This window comes from Primulina tabacum, chromosome 1, assembly GCF_025594145.1.
Source record: "Primulina tabacum isolate GXHZ01 chromosome 1, ASM2559414v2, whole genome shotgun sequence".
In the NCBI taxonomy this organism is placed as follows: Eukaryota; Viridiplantae; Streptophyta; class Magnoliopsida; order Lamiales; family Gesneriaceae; genus Primulina; species Primulina tabacum.
In genome coordinates, this window is record NC_134550.1 from 3542107 (window position 1) to 3559543 (window position 17437).

Sequence of the window (17437 nt, forward strand, 5' to 3'; positions counted from 1 at the left end):
TATGATTAGTGAAGCTAATTTTTTTCTTTATTATAAAATACTCAAGTGTATTTGAGTAATATTTTGTATTTTTGCACATAAAGTTGAATATCTTAAATTTTATTGAACTCAATTCACTTGAAATTATATTATATTGTTTGCTATTTCAAGAGTTTTGATATTGAGTAATATTTCATAGATGCATTTGACGAAACTCAAGAGCTTGGAAAATAATCCAAGAGTTAACTCATAATTCGAGCTCAAATTCAAACATAGCGAATAATAGCTAGGATCACAGCCGTCCATCTATTAATGTCTTGAACGTGTAACGATCGCAGAAACACAAGAAACAGCAATTATATAATCACCATCACATTTCCACAAGTCACCAACACAGTACTATTTCATTTATATAATCTTCATCGTCTATTTGGACAGACAAGTTTATTAATCCCTTTAATTTAGTCAGTGTGAAGCATAAGTCATTGACAACTATAAATTTATGGATATTACAGCTGGATCAAGGTCTTGATCAACCACAAATTTGTTAGATGCCAGTTTCTTTCGAGAAACTGAAATGAGGTTGACTTCGTACGAACCGGGGAATCCTCTAAACTCGAATTCACCTTGTTCATTAACATGTCCATGAGCACGAGTCAGCCATTCTTGCTTGAGTGCAAGGTACCACTTGTTGTCTGAAGAGATGTCGACTTCTGTGAACCAGATTGGAAGGCCAAGAATACCCAACTTATCGAGTGCAGAACAAACTATGGGACCAATTGGATTCTCTATGTGCCCCTGTAGGCCTATTCCTCCCAACAGGTGCTCCTTGTTCTTGGAGATCAAGAATGTGTTGAATGTATTTCTCTGGGGACGATCGTGTATCACAGCCATCTTCGATGCGGTAATCGTTGACAAAAAGGGTGGCAGAGGAGTCAAGTTGATTTGCAATCTTGAACATGTTGGCTCTGATATCTTTTCCTAAATATTCTTGGAAGAAGGAACCATGCAGCATTTCATTGTTCACATCATAGTGCTTGAATTTACCCTTGTATCGGTTCGGAAGACTGGTTAGACGGTTCTGAACAGCTGACATCATGTCGTCTTGGCTCAAAGAACATATCCACGATTGAACTGCATCCTCAACTTCCCAAAAGATGCAGTGCCCACGAAGTTGAATGTTCCGGCTTGTGCAGAAGTTTAGCATATCATCAGCATCTTTGTTTTTTCTCTGCCGCTCAGTCCAGTACCACTTCAAATCGTTTCCAAAGACGGCCCAATTAAAGTTTTTGGAAAAGAATTAGACAAAATCTTCGTTTTCGATGTTTGATCTCTCCATGCATGATCCAATGGGGAAACTGTTTTGTGTCTGTCTGATTTTCACAAAGGCACCAATCAGACAGCTCGACTCGGATGCAATAAAGTTTAAGGTAACATCACGCTTGCGTATCTGCATGATAAACATGTATTTAGCAAAGCAAATCTTACTTTGGGTAAAATAATTGAACATCCAGAACCAGGCTTTCACAACTTACCTTGTCAGTTAGTGTTTTCAGGTGTTTAAATCTCAGGTGTATAGCTATCAACAGGAAAGATTTGAAGTCTGGCCACCATCAAATCGATACAGCATCAGGACCTTGGACATAAACAATTACTTTTGCCGGTTGCTTCTCGATTTTAAAAGATCCACAGATTTCATGCCATTTATCATCACTAATCTCGACTTGGCCACCATTTACCCATTGACTGTCAACACCAAGAGCAACGTTAACATTCTGTGGTCTAGTTACCCCAGCGCCTATTCGAATCCAAGCCGACACTTGATATGTCAAATATAGTTTAAGTTTATCTGTTATCATCTGAGCTGGGCCCATCCATGTTTGAGTACGGTTGGTTACAAGAATGTAGCGACCACTTAAAGGCTCATGGGCTCCAAGGGAATCTATAGCCATGGAAGGAATAATATGTGGTGAACCATTTCCAACACTGAGAGTTCAATTTCCAAGGGGAAACCATCCGCTGGTGCTGTCACTAAGGTTGCTATTGGCAATATTATTGACCCCATAAGCAGCATTCTCAAAAAAATAATGAAATTTAGTTTAAGAAAATTAAGCAACTCTAGTAAATATTTCAGGCGCTCCCAATTACTGATTTAACAACCTCAATGACTGGTGGAGATGCAGGTGGAGCTTTGGCAGTGTGCTTTACTATTACATTATTGAGGAGGATATCAGTGCCAGGAGGTGGTCCTTCTAAAACAATAATTAGTCGTGAGGGAATGCCGTTTAGAAGGAATTTTCCTTGCAGCTGCACCCAGCCTTTATCCGTTGCCTGCACACTACACGAAAAATAGATTCATAAAATCATATTATATACTCGTTAGTCGTTGCAACACAATAGCAATGACGGAAGTTCAGTATCATGTTAAATGATATTAAATTCAAAATACACCTGCATAACCATTCTATCTTGTTTAAAGAAAGCCATCTCAACTATAAAATAAGATGGGACAAAACTAACCTGCCAATCCCTATATACTGTTCAGGGAGATTTGCTGCCTGAACCCACAGAGTGGCTCTAACATTTGCACTGGTGATGTTATTACCCTAATATTCGAACTGTAGCCACAACCTCACACGCAAGCTTCCGCTGTACTCTCCCAGTAATCTTTTGTTGAATCCCATTCCAGTTCTGAGTTCGACCTGCCAGTTGAAGCAAAAAAGTTTCCAGACATGGGAAGAACTTTCCCGTCAGCAATAGAATCATGCACTACAATCTTACAACCTCTTCCAGACCAGTTGCTTAGTCCATCATCAAATGTCGGGTTCTGTACGATGTTCTCATCACCGTCTGACAAAGATCCAGTGCTTTGACTCTATCCGATGAAAACAAGCAAGACCACATGAAAAATATACAAGCAACAGAAAATTACAAACATATTCTTTATTATACTTCTCAATTTCCATGCAAGAATGATGCTTATTTTCCCTGACACCATTTCACAAAGAAATAGTTAAAAAGCTGCATGAGAATGTATTACTTTCTGCACAACATACCTCACATTGATTGGAACTGGGGCAGGAGACCTGTACAGATCTTATGAGTAGGTCAAGATGAAGCCCCTTCCAAATAAAATGTGACCCTTTGAGGCATCGTCAACAGACAAAATGTACCTTCGACCTTCTCCCATCGTTCAGTTGAAGCAGAAGTTCTGCAAAGGTCGGGAGGGAACCAGTTGTAAAACTATACGGATAATGCACTAAAAGAGTGAGAAACTGGGGAGCAAACATTATATCTTGAAAAATTAAAGAAAAATACATATAGATGAAATTGAATTTTTTTATTTGAAGGCTGTCACCGACCCCACGAGTTAGGTTTCCATGGTTCACTATGTAGATGCAAATTGGGAATAGCTTCCTCAAGAAAAAATACCATCCAACAAGACAAAAAGATACCTTCCAATAAACAAATAACTAACTGATGAATCCTGATTTTCTAGTTTCAGAGTGGCCAAGACATCAGCAACACCTTGAACAGCCCCTGATATTCCAACCCAAGCACAAACCATGTAGTTAGATCCCGCAGAAACTCTGCTGGTGATGTCTTGCTCCAAGCCATGCCAGCATTCTTTCCGGTTTGTGACAACGGCAAAACTGCCACTCAACTTGTTGATAATCCTTCATGGTAACCGGATTCTGACGAAACAACAAAGGAATTGCAGCAATTAGGACGCCATAAATGAAGTCCTCCAGAAAAATCATGGTTATGTATGATATTGGCTGCAGGTGTGCTGATTGAATCCTTCAACTCCTTGTTCAAATTCTGCTGGATTTCAAATTTGATTCATGAAAGTGACACAAGCTTGTTTACAGTAATAGAAATTTGTTAAGTGAACAAAACAGATTGTTTAGATAAATTCACTCTGTTTCAAGAAAAAAAACTATGATGAAGCTGCAACACAATGAGAAAAATAAAACCTCAAAATCATCACATCACACCATTTCTAACAAGAAAGCTCCATTATTTTCTAACTTTAGGACATTTCGTAGGCTTCAAAATGCATTGACTGGCTCCTGACCCTTATCAAACACCAAATTCACATATTATGATTCAGAGCAAAAGATCTTGCAATGCCCCACAAGTTTGAATTTCCTAAATCCTAATAATCATTTCGAAATTTGACCATACAAATCCCAGAGCTTTCCAGTTGATATCAAACTCAACCATCAAGAACTGATCTCCCAAAAGCAAAACAGGTAAGGAAATATGTAGAATTGAAAAAAGAAAAAAGATGATAAAATACTGAAACAAATGAAGGCCAAGTCGGTCAAGTATAAATGGCAGAGGATTGCTTCTTCTTGTGGAGCTAAATCAATGAAAGAGTAGCTAACTACGTCCAAGAATGACGCAACAACCAAACATATAAAACCAAAAATAAAACCACCAAAAGTTGCAAAATTGAACAACTTAATCACCTCGGACTTAAAGTTACTATTGACATTGCTAGTGGATCGCATCTCCATATTCTCTCTTGATCCTTAAAGAGGAAAACAAAAACAAAAAATCAAATGAAAAGAGTCTACATCAAAGAAATCTCAAATGGGCTTCATAATTTTCGTGTACTTCCGCACAAATTTGTGCAAAACACATTTCTAAGAAATCGTCGAGGCAACAGAGGTACCTGTGATCGTGGGCTACGATTCAAAGCTCGATTCTCGAGGCAGCAATTTCAAGAACTTGCCAATTATATACCTACGTGAATTTTCCGTGAAAAATTGAGTCGGCGTACGCAAGTATTTCGTCAAAAATTGTAGGCGCGGTCGTCAACTCCTACACGGTACGTCTTCTTTTCTGATATGAGCCATTTTATTTACATTCTCCCACTTGGCTCATATATATCATTTACCATAGGAGAAAATAAAATACATAAATCATGGCGATAGGTCATCTTAAAACGAATATTATATTCCATGTATTACAATGCATTATGTCTCTCAAATCTGTATAACTTAATGAATAAACTCAATGTTTATTCGAGGTCCAACTTTATTGATATTTCTTGAATCACTGAATGTGTGCACAACAACATATATGAGAAAATATCACATCATAGTTTCATTAATTTGTTCTTACAACAAATATTACATAAAGGAACCAAGTCTCATTCTTTCTGTATGATCCTTAAATTTCAATGGTGGCATGCCCTTAGTCAAATGATCTGCAATCATCAATTCAGTGCTAATGTGCTCGATAAGTAACTTCTTATCTTTAACACGTTCTCTTATGGCTAAATACTTAATGTCGATGTGCTTGCTTCGACTACCACTTTTGTTATTTTTAGCCATAAAAACAGCAGCTGAATTGTCACAATATATTCTTAATGGCCTAGATATAGAATCCATAATTATAAGCCCTGAAATGAAACTCTTCAACCATACAACATGTGAGGTTGCCTCAAAACAAGATACAAACTCAGCTTCCATAGTGGAAGTAGCAGTCAATGTCTGTTTTGCACTTCTCCAAGATACAGCTCCACCAGCTAGCATAAAAATATATCCTGAAGTGGATTTTCTTGAATCAATGCAGCCAGCGTAGTCTGAATCAGAGTAGCCAATTACTTCCAAATTCTCAGTTCGTCTGAACATAAGCATATAATCTTTGATCCCTTGAAGGTACCTCATTACTTTCTTTGCAGTTTTCCAATGGTCTAAACCTGGATTACTCTGATATCTTCCCAACATCCCAACAACAAATGCAATGTCAGGTCTAGTGCAAACCTGAGCATACATCAAGCTTCCGACAGCAGAAGCATAAGGAATGTTTTTCATTTGTTCCCGCTCTAGATCATTCTTTGGGCATTGACTCAAATTGAATTTATCGCCTTTCACAACGGGAGCTATACTTGGTGAACAATCTTTAATCCGATATTTCTCTAAAACTTTGTTTATATAGGTTTCTTGAGACAGACCTATAATACCTTGAATTCTGTCTCTGTGTATCTTAATGCCAATGACATAAGATGCATCGCCCATATCCTTCATATCAAAGTTTTTAGAGAGAAATTGTTTCAACTCATATAACAAACCATTATCATTGGTTGCAAGTAATATATCATCTACATATAGAATAAGGAAACAAATCTTGCTCCCACTGATCTTCTGGTATATACATTGATCCATGGGGTTCTCAACGAATCCGAATGAAGAGATAACATCATGAAATTTTAAATACCATTGACGGGAAGCTTGTTTCAATCCATATATAGATTTCTTAAGCTTACAAACCAATTGCTCACCATTACTAGAGAAGAATCCTTCAGGTTGTTTCATATAAACCTCTTCCTCTAGTTCTCCATTGAGAAAAGCCGTTTTCACATCCATTTGTTGTAAATCTAAGTCAAAATGTGCAACTAATGTTAGAATGATACGAAGAGAATCTTTCTTAGATATAGGAGAAAAAGTCTCCTTGTAGTCGATTCCTTCCTGCTGAGTGAATCCTTTAGCTACGAGTCTTGCTTTATACCTTTCAATGTTGCCTAATGAATCTTTCTTTGTTTTGAAGACCCTTTTACATCCAATGGCTTTTACACTATCGGGCAACTGAACAAGATCCCAGACTCCATTAACTGCCATAGAATTCATCTCTTCTTTCATAGCATTAAACCATAGTTTTGACTCATTACAACTCATGGCTTGTGAAAACGTTTCAGGATCATTTTCGGCTCCAATGTTAAAATCCGATTCTTGTAAATACACAACATAATCACTAGATATAGCTGATCTTCTTATTCTAGTAGATCTCCTTAGGTTGTTTGGTTGATCAACAATTTCTTGTTGTTCTTCATTAACAACTTGATCTACTGGATTTTCATCAGCAATTTGTGGAACTTCAGTAACTGGTTGTCTAACACCCATTTGGTCTTGAGGGGTGTGAATAACGACCAATCTATCATTTGAATAAGAGGGTTGTTCATTAATGTGATCATTCTCAAGAACTATGTCTTTCGAATTATCACTCCCACTAATCAAATCATTTTCAAGAAACTTTGCATTTCTTGATTCCACAATTCTAAGTGTTGTGAGATGGACAATAGAATCTGTACCCTTTGGATTTTTCGGCATACCCAATGAAATACCCACTTATAGTTCTTGGGTCCAGTTTCTTTTCATGTGGGTTGTAAACTCTTATTTCAGAAGGACAACCCCAAACGCGTATATGTTGCAAACTCGGTTTCCAACCTTTAAATAACTCAAATGGCGTCTTTGGGACAGCCTTAGTTGGAACTCGGTTTAATATATACACAGTTGTCTTAAGAGCTTCAGTCCACAAGGATTTAGGAAGTTTAGAGCTACTAAACATGCTCCTCACCATGTCCAATAATGTTCGGTTTCTTCTCTCAGCTACGTCATTTTGGTCCGGAGAACCAGGCATAGTATATTGGGCAACAATCCCATGTTCTTGGAGAAACTTCGCAAACGGACCAGGTGCTTGTCCATTCTCAGTGTATCTACCGTAATATTGTCCACCTCTATCAGTTCTCACGATCTTAATATGTTTTACACATTGCTTCTCCACTTCAGCCTTAAAAACCTTAAAGGCTTCAAGTGCTTCGTTTTTGTTATGAAGCATGTAGATATACATGTATCGTGAGTAATCATCAATGAAAGAGATGAAATATTTCGGACTTTGCATGTCCATATCTGGACAACAATTATCTGAATGTATGATTTCTAATATTTATGTACTCCTCTTGGCACCCTTTTTAGACTTATTGGTCTGCTTTCCCTTTATGCAGTCCACACAAGTCTCAAAATCAGTAAAATCTAAAGTAATGAGTACTCCATCATTTACTAATCTTTTAATTCTCTCTTTGGAGATGTGTCCCAATCTTCTGTGCCATAATATAGAGGAATCTTCATTTATAACACATCTTTTAATACCTCCTTGAACATGCATAATGGTGTTATTATTTTGTAAATAAATAGAGAAAAGACCATCAACCATTGTACCATTTCCAATAAGATTTGATTTATAAAACAAATTTATTGATTTATCCAAAAACTGAAATGAATAACCAAGGGGTACAAGTTTTGAAACTGAAATTAAATTCCTAGAAAAACTAGGAACATAAAAGGTCTTTTCCAATTTTAAAATATAACCACTATTTAATACTAGGCAGCAAGTCCCAATAGCCTCCACATGCGAAGACATCTTGTTTCCTGAATAGATGCTCCGTTCATTTTCTATTGGCTTCCTTAGGTTTTGCATACCCTGCAAGGTATTTGTAATATGGATTGTAGAATCAGAATCAATCCACCATGTGTTATAATTCATATTAACCATATTAGATTTATAACAGACAAATGAAATAGGAATACCTTTCTTTTCAAGCCAGTCCTTAAATTTATTGCAATCCTTCTTAATGTGTCCCGTTTTTTTACAGAAGAAACACTTGGATTCTTTCTTGATGTCAGGTTGGGGTGTAATTATTCCTTTCCCTTTACCCTTGACTTTGGCTTGCTTTTTATACTTTCCTTGTGTGGTCATAAAGACATTATCATTTGTTTCCATCAACAACCTTCCTTCCTCTTGAACACACATGGTCATTAATTCATTAATTGACCATTTATCCTTATGTGTGTTGTAAGAAATTTTGAAGGGTCCATATTGCTGTGGAAGAGTGCATAAAATGTAGTGCACAAGAAAAGTCTCAGACATTTCCACTTCAAGTGTCTTGAGCCGAGCCGCTATGTCCCGCATTTTCATTATGTGCTCTCGCACACCTCTCACACTGGCAAGCCTTAATGAAGAGAATTCCATAATTAAGGTGCTAGCAAGTGCCTTATCTGAAGACTGAAATTGTTCATCAATAGCCTTTAGTAATTCTCTGACATTATTATGCTGATCGACAGAACCACGCATACCAGCAGAGATTTTGGTCTTTATGAACATTACGCAGAGTCGATTAAATCGCTCCCATTTTTCATAAAGATCAACATCATCCGGATTGCTGTTTTCAGTAATAGCAAATGGTTCATCTTTCCGTATAGCATAATCAATATCCATCAACCCCAATTGAAGAAGAATTCTTTCTTTCCATATTTTATAATTATCGCCCTTTAATTCGGGAATGTCACATTTCATATCAGAAAAACTCGCAGGTTGCATAACCGCACAAAATATCATATGCTTAAAATTTTGAGACAATATCATGTTTTACCAATGTAATTCATGTTATAAAAATCCAGTGACATAAAATTTGCATGTGGGCTAAAATTTTAATTCAATAAGATTTTTCTGTAACTTTATGGTAAAACTATCAAAATGTATTTTCCTTAACTCCTGTGGGTAAATTAAGAAAATATAATTTGATATTTTAACCTAATTAGTTATATAAATATAATAAAAATCCATGGGGGGTAAATTTTATTATGTTTATATAATTAATTACAATTGATGTCCATTATGTGATCCAAACCCACTTAATGCATAATTTTTCATAATTAAGGATGCTGTAGCTATTCCTCAATTATTTAAAATTATACGGTTCACCGGACAAAATTTTGGCTTTACTTAATGCTTTATATAATAATTATTTCGCAATCAACACTTTCCAAGAGCGCTCCCAGGAAAGATAGGTAGGGCTAAGGCCCTTTAAATACCTAACTCCTAGACAGAGCAACGTTCCTTAAGGAGACCAGTGGCTAGTCAAGGCAGTTTAAACCGATCTATGAAGAACTTCCTCAGATCATATTTTCTTACGTCACCTTATAATTATTATTCACTTTAATTACCCTCATTTATTTGAATCTTTATAAGCCAAAATTTTTCGTTTAATATCTTTATATTCACATTTTTACTTAATATGAACAAATACTTTCCCCATCAGTTTTTCTCTTCAATCAGAGTAGTGATAAAGTGAGGATCACGTTTACGAGAAAATGTGGACTCCTCATCAGTTTTTCTCTTTTATCAGATTAATGATAAAGTGAGGATTCTTTGTTCATTTGTGAATATCTGAAATATTTTAATTTTTTAATATTATATTCACATCTTACTTAATATGTTCATTTCAAATTATAAATAATTTAATATAATTTAATATGAACATAACGTGAATATTGATGTACCAATTATTTTTCAATATTATTTGCATTAAATGCAACCATAATATTAAATTTGCATGTACACATCAAACACTTATCCATAATATTTGACATTTTATATAACATGCAAAAATAATTTATAAACATGTATTAGAAATTACGTCGAACTTTAAAATTATTTTAATGTGTACAAATTATTTAACCAAATGCTATATATATACTGATTTATATATATAACTTAATTACACATTAATTATTTATTTATTATTATTATTATTAAAAATAATAATATATATATATAATATATATTAACCAAAAATTGCAAGCAATCATTTTATGTGGGTCCCGCAATAATTTTATTTATTATTATTATTATTATTTAAAATAATAATAATAATAAATGTGGAGCCCACATCATTTAATTCGACAATTCATTATCGACAATTGAAAGAATGATTTAAATGTGTGGGTCTCGTGGGAATCTAATCAATCCATCCGCTTAATAATTTATCACAATGCATGTACATGATTGTTTCAGACAGGTTGTTTATCTTCTTTAAGCTCTCTCCTTCGGATAATTTTCTTTCAATTGCTTATTTCATTTCTCCTCAGAAAATTTAAAAAAATCAAATCTCCAATTTTTAAGATTTCAAGGAAGAAGTTTAAGGTGCAACCGAGAACAAATTTACAGGTAAGATTCTTAATTATATCCAAACTTTCATTTTACGTAAACTTTCAGAAATTGATTTCTGAAAGTTTATGAAAAATTCCCAAAATTTTCAAGGCAGAGGAAAGTTGCTCTGATACCAAATGTTAGAATTTTTCTTAAAAATCATGTTTCTGCACATATATAAACATGATAAAACTATATGCGGAAGCGGATCGAGTGTTACCTCTGGCCATTGAAAATTTTGATTTCTCAGCTTTTCCTCTCGGTTGAAGCCTTCTAAGCATTGCACGCTCTCTTTAGATGGTGTATTTTTCTTATGAGGTGTGTGTGCTTAGGGACCTCAGTCGTCTCTATTTATAGGCATCTCATACCATCAACGAGAAAATTTGGGAGCATTATTCTCAAAGGAATAATGGTATACGCATCTCAGTTTCTGAAGTTGAGTCGGCGTACGTAATTTTTCGTCAAAAATTGTAGGCTTCTTGCCCATCGCCAACTTCTACACGGTACGTCTTCCTTTCGAGCCATTTTACTTACAATTTAAGGCAAGTACAGGACCATAGAAACCTACCAATCAAAATGCTGCCTTCTTGATTACATTTGCTGTATCCCAACAAAATATGACCATAATCTCGTCCATTTCTGGGATTAAAGAAACTAAATCTGAATCCCAAGAATCAAACTTTCCATTCGAAGATAAGTCAACGCGGATGGCTATCGATGCTTTGAATTGCGGTTGAGGTTTGATTGTAAGGTTGAATTGAAATAAGAGATTTTGACAGGTTTTAGTTTTATTTAATCGATGGATTATACCTGCCAAGATTTGTCCTTGCATGCGTAGAACCGATTTTTTTTTTGAAATTGTACGTGTGACAAGATCTTACCCGTTAAAATGAAGTAAGGGTAATGTCCACATAAGTAAGATCTCATTAATCAAAATCCTTTCTTGGTGTTTACTATTAGCTTCAACGCTTCAATTTGAAGCGTGTTCGATCAAGGGATGGAGAGTCAAGAATCAACCTGCCACGCTTTGGCCAGGAAGCTGTTTCCATGTGTGGAAGGGTCTCTCCTCCTCCCATTTCAATTTCTTCTGCAACTATTCTCGACTTGGCTTAATATTTTGTCATGGTTACTTAAACAAATGGAGGGTCTGTCTGATGGCTTCTATGCAAAAATTTACGTGAGACCATCTCAAAGATTATATTTTGTGAGATGAATTTCTTATTTTGGTTAAATTTTTATTGTAAATATCGGTAGGGTTGACTCGTCTCACAGATAAAAATTCGTGAGATCGTCTCACAAGATATCTACTTATGTTTAATATATTTGGCATATCTTTTTTAAAAAAATTAAAAAAATAAATATAATAAAAATTAAAACATAACCTATAAATCTCATTCTTTATTGGGTTTTTCACAGATCCATTCTCTTTCTCAAATCAAAGATATATATTATTAGGAAAACAGATAGATACTGGTAGAATGGATACTCAATCCAAATCCAACTCATTTGTGTTGGGTTTGAGTATTGTTAAATGGGTATGAATCGGGTAACGGATTTTGTAATACACGACTCATTTAAGTTTTTATTAGGATAATAATTATTCATTTCATCAATTATAAACATACCACTTTTCTCATATTTTGTAATTTTATTTTATATGGTTTATAAATAATTTAATATATAATTAATATTTTGTGTGATTTATATAAATTATTGGCCGGATTGTATAGAATTGTTGTCTTTAATATTTGGTTGAAAGTGTGTTCCAGACTTTTTCATCTTTTTTAAAAATTTTGACAACTTTCTTTATATATATTCTTGTAATTCTTTGATTTCTTTCCATAGGAGGAATCTCCAAGTTTTTATTTTCAATTAAGTTACCTTCGATTCAGCCATTAACTATCAAAATTAGTATTATTATTATTATATTATTTGTGACTAGACCACTCAAAACGGTCAGGTTTCGGTTAAACGGAATTAAGCAAGCCTTAATTGATAGACTCAACTGTTAAAATGTTGATAAGAAAGTCGAACTCGTGACTAATTGATCTCGTATTAATCTATTCCACCAACTCGTACATCTCATGTGTTGCTTTCATTAACATTTATTTTTTTAATATATATAAAGACTCAAATATCATTAAAAAAAATTAATGTTATTTTTTTTTTGAACCACTCTCTTCTTATTCGGTTGTTGATGCAGAGTACTTATAAATGAATTAAGAAAATAGTCGATAAGCGATCAAAGTTGAATTCCTATTACCAATATTTTTTTGAACGAGATTACCGCACATAGTTTGTCTAGTGTGGTTTACCTAACTAACGTAGTTTGCAGGCTATTATGTTAACCCGAAGTTTACCCAGATGGATTTCACAGAAATAAATAAATAAAAATGGATAAAATTGAATTAAATTGATCGCTTTCTCGATCTACAGCTACTCATAGCCATAGGTAAATTCTCCAAAGTCCAACCCCATGAATTTATCTTATTGAACACACATATATTGATGAATTCAGCTATAAACTCACAGGTCAAAATTAACCATAGGGGGCACGGCCACTGTTCTCAAGGATCGCATAAATTTCGTATTTCAGAAATAAAAGAAGAAAACAGAAAGGGCAACAATACAGATGAATAAAAACACAAGGAAAAAGGATATAAATCGAGTCGATCGGACCCTGATGCAAATACATTAAATCATGTGGTTTAATCTAACTCATATACATGATAGGATGCTGCATGCAAACTAAATGTTTCTATCTTTTACATGCATTATCTGGAGAAAATTTCATCTGCGAACTATAATTTCTCAAAGCCATTTAATGGCGAAAAATACTACAAGATAAAAAAAAATTTAAAAGTACTATGATTGATATCATATCGACTATGGTGGTATAAAGGAAAAAAGAAAATCACTATTCTGTAGATAGATGGAGAAAATTTTCCTGACAAGAACTAGAAAAAAATAAAATTATGGGTTGGGTACTCCTTCTCCAGACAAGAACTAGACAAAATTATGGGTTGGGTACTCCTGTTCATATCCATTATAGTCGTAATATAGCCTCTCCCCTTTCAAAATATCACGAGTTGCACCAAGACGCAGTCGGCATTCACCATTGACACTGTATCTCACGCATTTAACATTCTGCTTCTTTCTGCCCTCCCTGCAAAAAAATTGATTCATTTCATGACTAGTAACCAATTTTTGGTGATGCCATGAACAAGATAGAATTTTGAATTCCTTAAATTATAAATTCTTGTTAGGCCATCTCCGAAGAGCTTGAGTTTTAGGAAAAATTCATCTTTAACAGGGTGCAAAAGCTAGCAGGATCACAAATTCAAGACCCGTGGATCACAATCCCTTTCATATTAGGTGAATTGGTTTTGGGTGCTTAATTTCGGGTATTTGTTGGGCAATATCAAACTAACATTGATGTGTATATCTGGAATAATAATTTTTGTTACATATTTTATGATTTCTCGCTAGAAATAAGAGAGAGTGTATATATATAAAGTTATATTTGGTCATTCTAACGAGCTTCAGCTTTCCAAACATGGTGCCAAATGGAATTATCACTGCAAATGGAGGGAAAAATTGTTGAACGATTTTGAAGAAATAGAAAAAGATCAAGATAAGATAAATGGTAGAGTAAAAGAACAATGTGGCTTAAAAGCTTACGGCGTGTAATTGTTTATGCCATTGATAAAGCGGGAAATATTTCCACGCTTATCTGGACAGACAACAAGGCTTTTAGATGGATCAGTTGCTAAAAGAAGAGTCATCATGCTATCACAATCATCTTGCTCCCGATTCTTAATGTAATCCACGTCCCCTGTATACTCTGCAAGAAACGTCATATCTTTTACAGGACCATCGGCTTCTACCGTATAACTGCAACATTAAACAAGGTAGGATTGTATTAACACAATGTTTAAGGGTAAGAACTCACATGGCCAAGAAAGAGTAAATCAATACCCTTCACACGAATCAAATGTCACAATAAGAGGGGGGCATTCGCCTCTACCATACATAGCCCTACACAACTCTAATGTCTCAATGTCTTCTTTGGCAAGCACCTAATCAAAAAAGACATGGAAATGAGTTAAAGCTAAAAAGAAATGGTAATTTCTTCTTGAAGTTTCAACAAAACCTGCATGCCACCATCTTCAAATATAGCTTGATTAGCTAATTTAGTAGCCATGCCAGGGGTGTAAGTTAGCTCATTGCTGAATTCCATGCACATTGCTGTCAAAGCCGAGGCAAGAGATCTCATCTGAACTAGCCTTCTTACAGGATCTTCTGACGAAATATATGGCAACAATCTCCTACGCTTTTTGTGGAACACTAAAGAGCGTCTTCGGCGCCTTTTAGCATCTGAAATTAGCTATTATATTAATAAGAAACGACTTTCATTTACAACATTAAAATGTACAACTGAATCATGACACATTCTTCCAACCAGTCTTATGAACAAATACATTTGAAACCCAATTAGTAGGCATAATCTCAACATGAACAGATTCCACAGTGATTGATTAGGCTAAAATAGGTTCTCATCCGGTTAATGAAGAACTAAACGAAGCATATTCACTTCCTAAATAAGAGTAGCTGAGAAGCGAACACCTTATCTGTTAATAAGAACTTGAACCATACCAATACAGATTTTTTCTCTTCTACTCCACTTTATCAAGCAGCATTTCATTTGCCATGCCATTAATTTTAAGTCCATACTGACTCTGGGTTTAAGATTAATTCACACTGTAACTTTCCTCGTCACAACAGATTAACAATATTACAAGTACACAAAAACCAAAGAAACAACATCTAGAGTAAAAAATCACCCCAGATCATACTCAGAATTCGATTCAAATTAAGTTTATTTCACAATAAGCAACTCACGGAGCGTGAAATGAGCAACTATGATCTTATAGACAAACTACAAAACTTCTGTAGAGCATACAAGAAACATTTAACAAACTTGAAAAACGACAGGATTTGCATACGTCACATTAATTGAGTTCATAAATCCTAACAAGTTGGCAATGGGATGCTCTGAATCTTTGAAAGTGAAAGGGATGTTTTAATCCAAAAATACCAATTGAGAAATTCATAATTTATAGTTTCCTTATCAGGTATTTCAATCCAGATTAAATTCTGAACCAGCACACAGAACTTTAGTGAAAATTGACTCATTTCCATAACTGGTCGAAGTTGTTTGTTAATGCAAATTAACGTCCTGATCATCGTTTTCGTCTGTATCCAATACCTCTCTTCACCAATATTAGATCAAAAGCATTTTCACTATACTTCAAATAATCCAGGACAAAAAATTGTTTCGTCACGATTCTGTTAAATAAATCAAAACAAAATCCAACCTTGAGGAGTGGCACATTTCCCTGTCAATTCCCCACATTTCTGAATCCTGAAAAATTCAACAATCTTCTTCTGCGTAAAACCTGCATTTTACCTTCATCAAAACTAAATTTACCCACTAAAGCAGCTCAAATTTCCCTCATTTTCTCACACACAGATATACGATAGTGTATATATATGTATTAATAATTTATTGTTTCTACATTATAATCATTAATGGGCTCACAAAACGCACAGCCATGTATATACATACATGTGCATGTGCGTGTATATATTATTTTATCTTATTCTCATTACTTTTAAGCGGGCGATTGTTGTCATCGGAGCAGGCGGGCCAGAACCACGGCCCCATAGGGATTCGGGCCACGATCGGGCGGAGGCAGAGCGTGTGATAGCCTCTGTCACAACTATCGCACAACATCAGCTCATCATCTCGCTCACCGGAACCGCATTGCTCGCAAGCCACTCGGCTGTAATAATTACCGCCGCCACATTCCTCGCCATTCTCCGCCACCACCACACGCTTGGCTACCTTCATGATCTCCTTCAATGACCTGTACTTCGTCCCCCTAGCTAGCCCGGCGGCTCCGAGCTGCGGGTGGCTCCCGGGAGCCGAGGGGATTGATGACGGCGCCATTTTCCAGGGACGGGGTGGAATTAACTCGATTGTCCGGGGACGAATTCGGGGATTCCAAAATTGTTGCTTTGTTGAATATTTTCGGCGAATTTCACAGTGGCGAGGCTGTAAGAAGAAGAGGGGGGTCGCGGGTGATTAGAGGGGTGGCGTTTGATGACGTGGCAATACGTAAGTGGAGGGGCTAACGTGCACGGGCTGTGCGTAGACCTGGTCGACTGCGCTTTGTTCGAATTTTGGGCCATTGAGCCGTTCGTTCTTCGGAGAATTTAGTTGGATGAGCCGATGAGGGCGAGGAAACATTTTAGGTAATTTCACAGTTTTCCTATTCTTTATTTATAAATTATAACTAATATTTCATTTTGTACGATGTATTTATTATATCTCATATATAATATGATTAAAAATTATATAATATGAAAAGTTTGAATACACAATTAAAACGTAAAAAAACTAATTTGATTGATAGTGACTAATACGTTTAACATTTGAAAAAAATATTATTTCGAATTATGAAAAACTTCATTAAATACAACATTAATCGTTGAATTTTTTTGGTCAACGTATGTATCACATATTAAAATTTTGAGGCTCTTCGAATTTTAACTCCGATATAACGACATATAGCTGTCATGACTGAAAACATGTTTCTTAAAAAAGGCCTACATG

The 17437-nt window shown here is 35.3% G+C and overlaps 1 protein-coding gene, 1 long non-coding RNA gene and 1 pseudogene across 3 annotated transcripts; 1 reads left to right on the forward strand and 2 right to left on the reverse strand.

Moving 5' to 3' along the window:
• Positions 1-288: 288 nt before the first annotated feature.
• Positions 289-4517, reverse strand: LOC142522613 (endo-1,4-beta-xylanase 1-like; annotated as a pseudogene).
• Positions 1882-11655, forward strand: LOC142522688 (uncharacterized). Its single transcript, XR_012814513.1, has 3 exons — positions 1882-2015; positions 3841-4764; positions 11306-11655. It is a non-coding gene; the product is annotated as an uncharacterized LOC142522688 (long non-coding RNA).
• A 1717-nt stretch (positions 11656-13372) lies between these two features.
• LOC142522756 (putative Histone-lysine N-methyltransferase ATXR5) lies at positions 13373-17055 on the reverse strand. Of its 2 annotated transcripts, none has more exons than XM_075626322.1 (6): positions 16432-17055; positions 16137-16217; positions 14912-15135; positions 14737-14837; positions 14440-14652; positions 13373-13924 (listed from the first exon to the last, which is right to left on the reverse strand). In XM_075626322.1, the coding sequence occupies exons 1-6, from the start codon at positions 16769-16771 to the stop codon at positions 13765-13767; spliced, it is 1119 nt and encodes a 372-aa protein (XP_075482437.1). In that variant the 5' UTR covers positions 16772-17055; the 3' UTR covers positions 13373-13764. The 2 variants fall into 2 exon arrangements, with proteins under 2 accessions (XP_075482437.1, XP_075482511.1); XM_075626396.1 differs by lacking the exon at positions 13373-13924 and adding an exon at positions 13941-14336.
• Positions 17056-17437: the final 382 nt, after the last annotated feature.

Bases quoted from the DNA above. Each gene is read 5' to 3' on its own strand.
- LOC142522756 (XM_075626322.1), bottom strand. From the start codon at position 16,771: ATGGCGCCGTCATCAATCCCCTCGGCTCCCGGGAGCCACCCGCAGCTC. The intron at 14,653-14,736 runs GTATTGATTTAC...TTAATGTTGCAG, and splicing joins ACATTTGATTCGTGTGAAGG to TTATACGGTAGAAGCCGATG. The intron at 13,925-14,439 runs GTAAGCTTTTAA...ATTTTTTTGCAG, and splicing joins GGCATAAACAATTACACGCC to GGAGGGCAGAAAGAAGCAGA.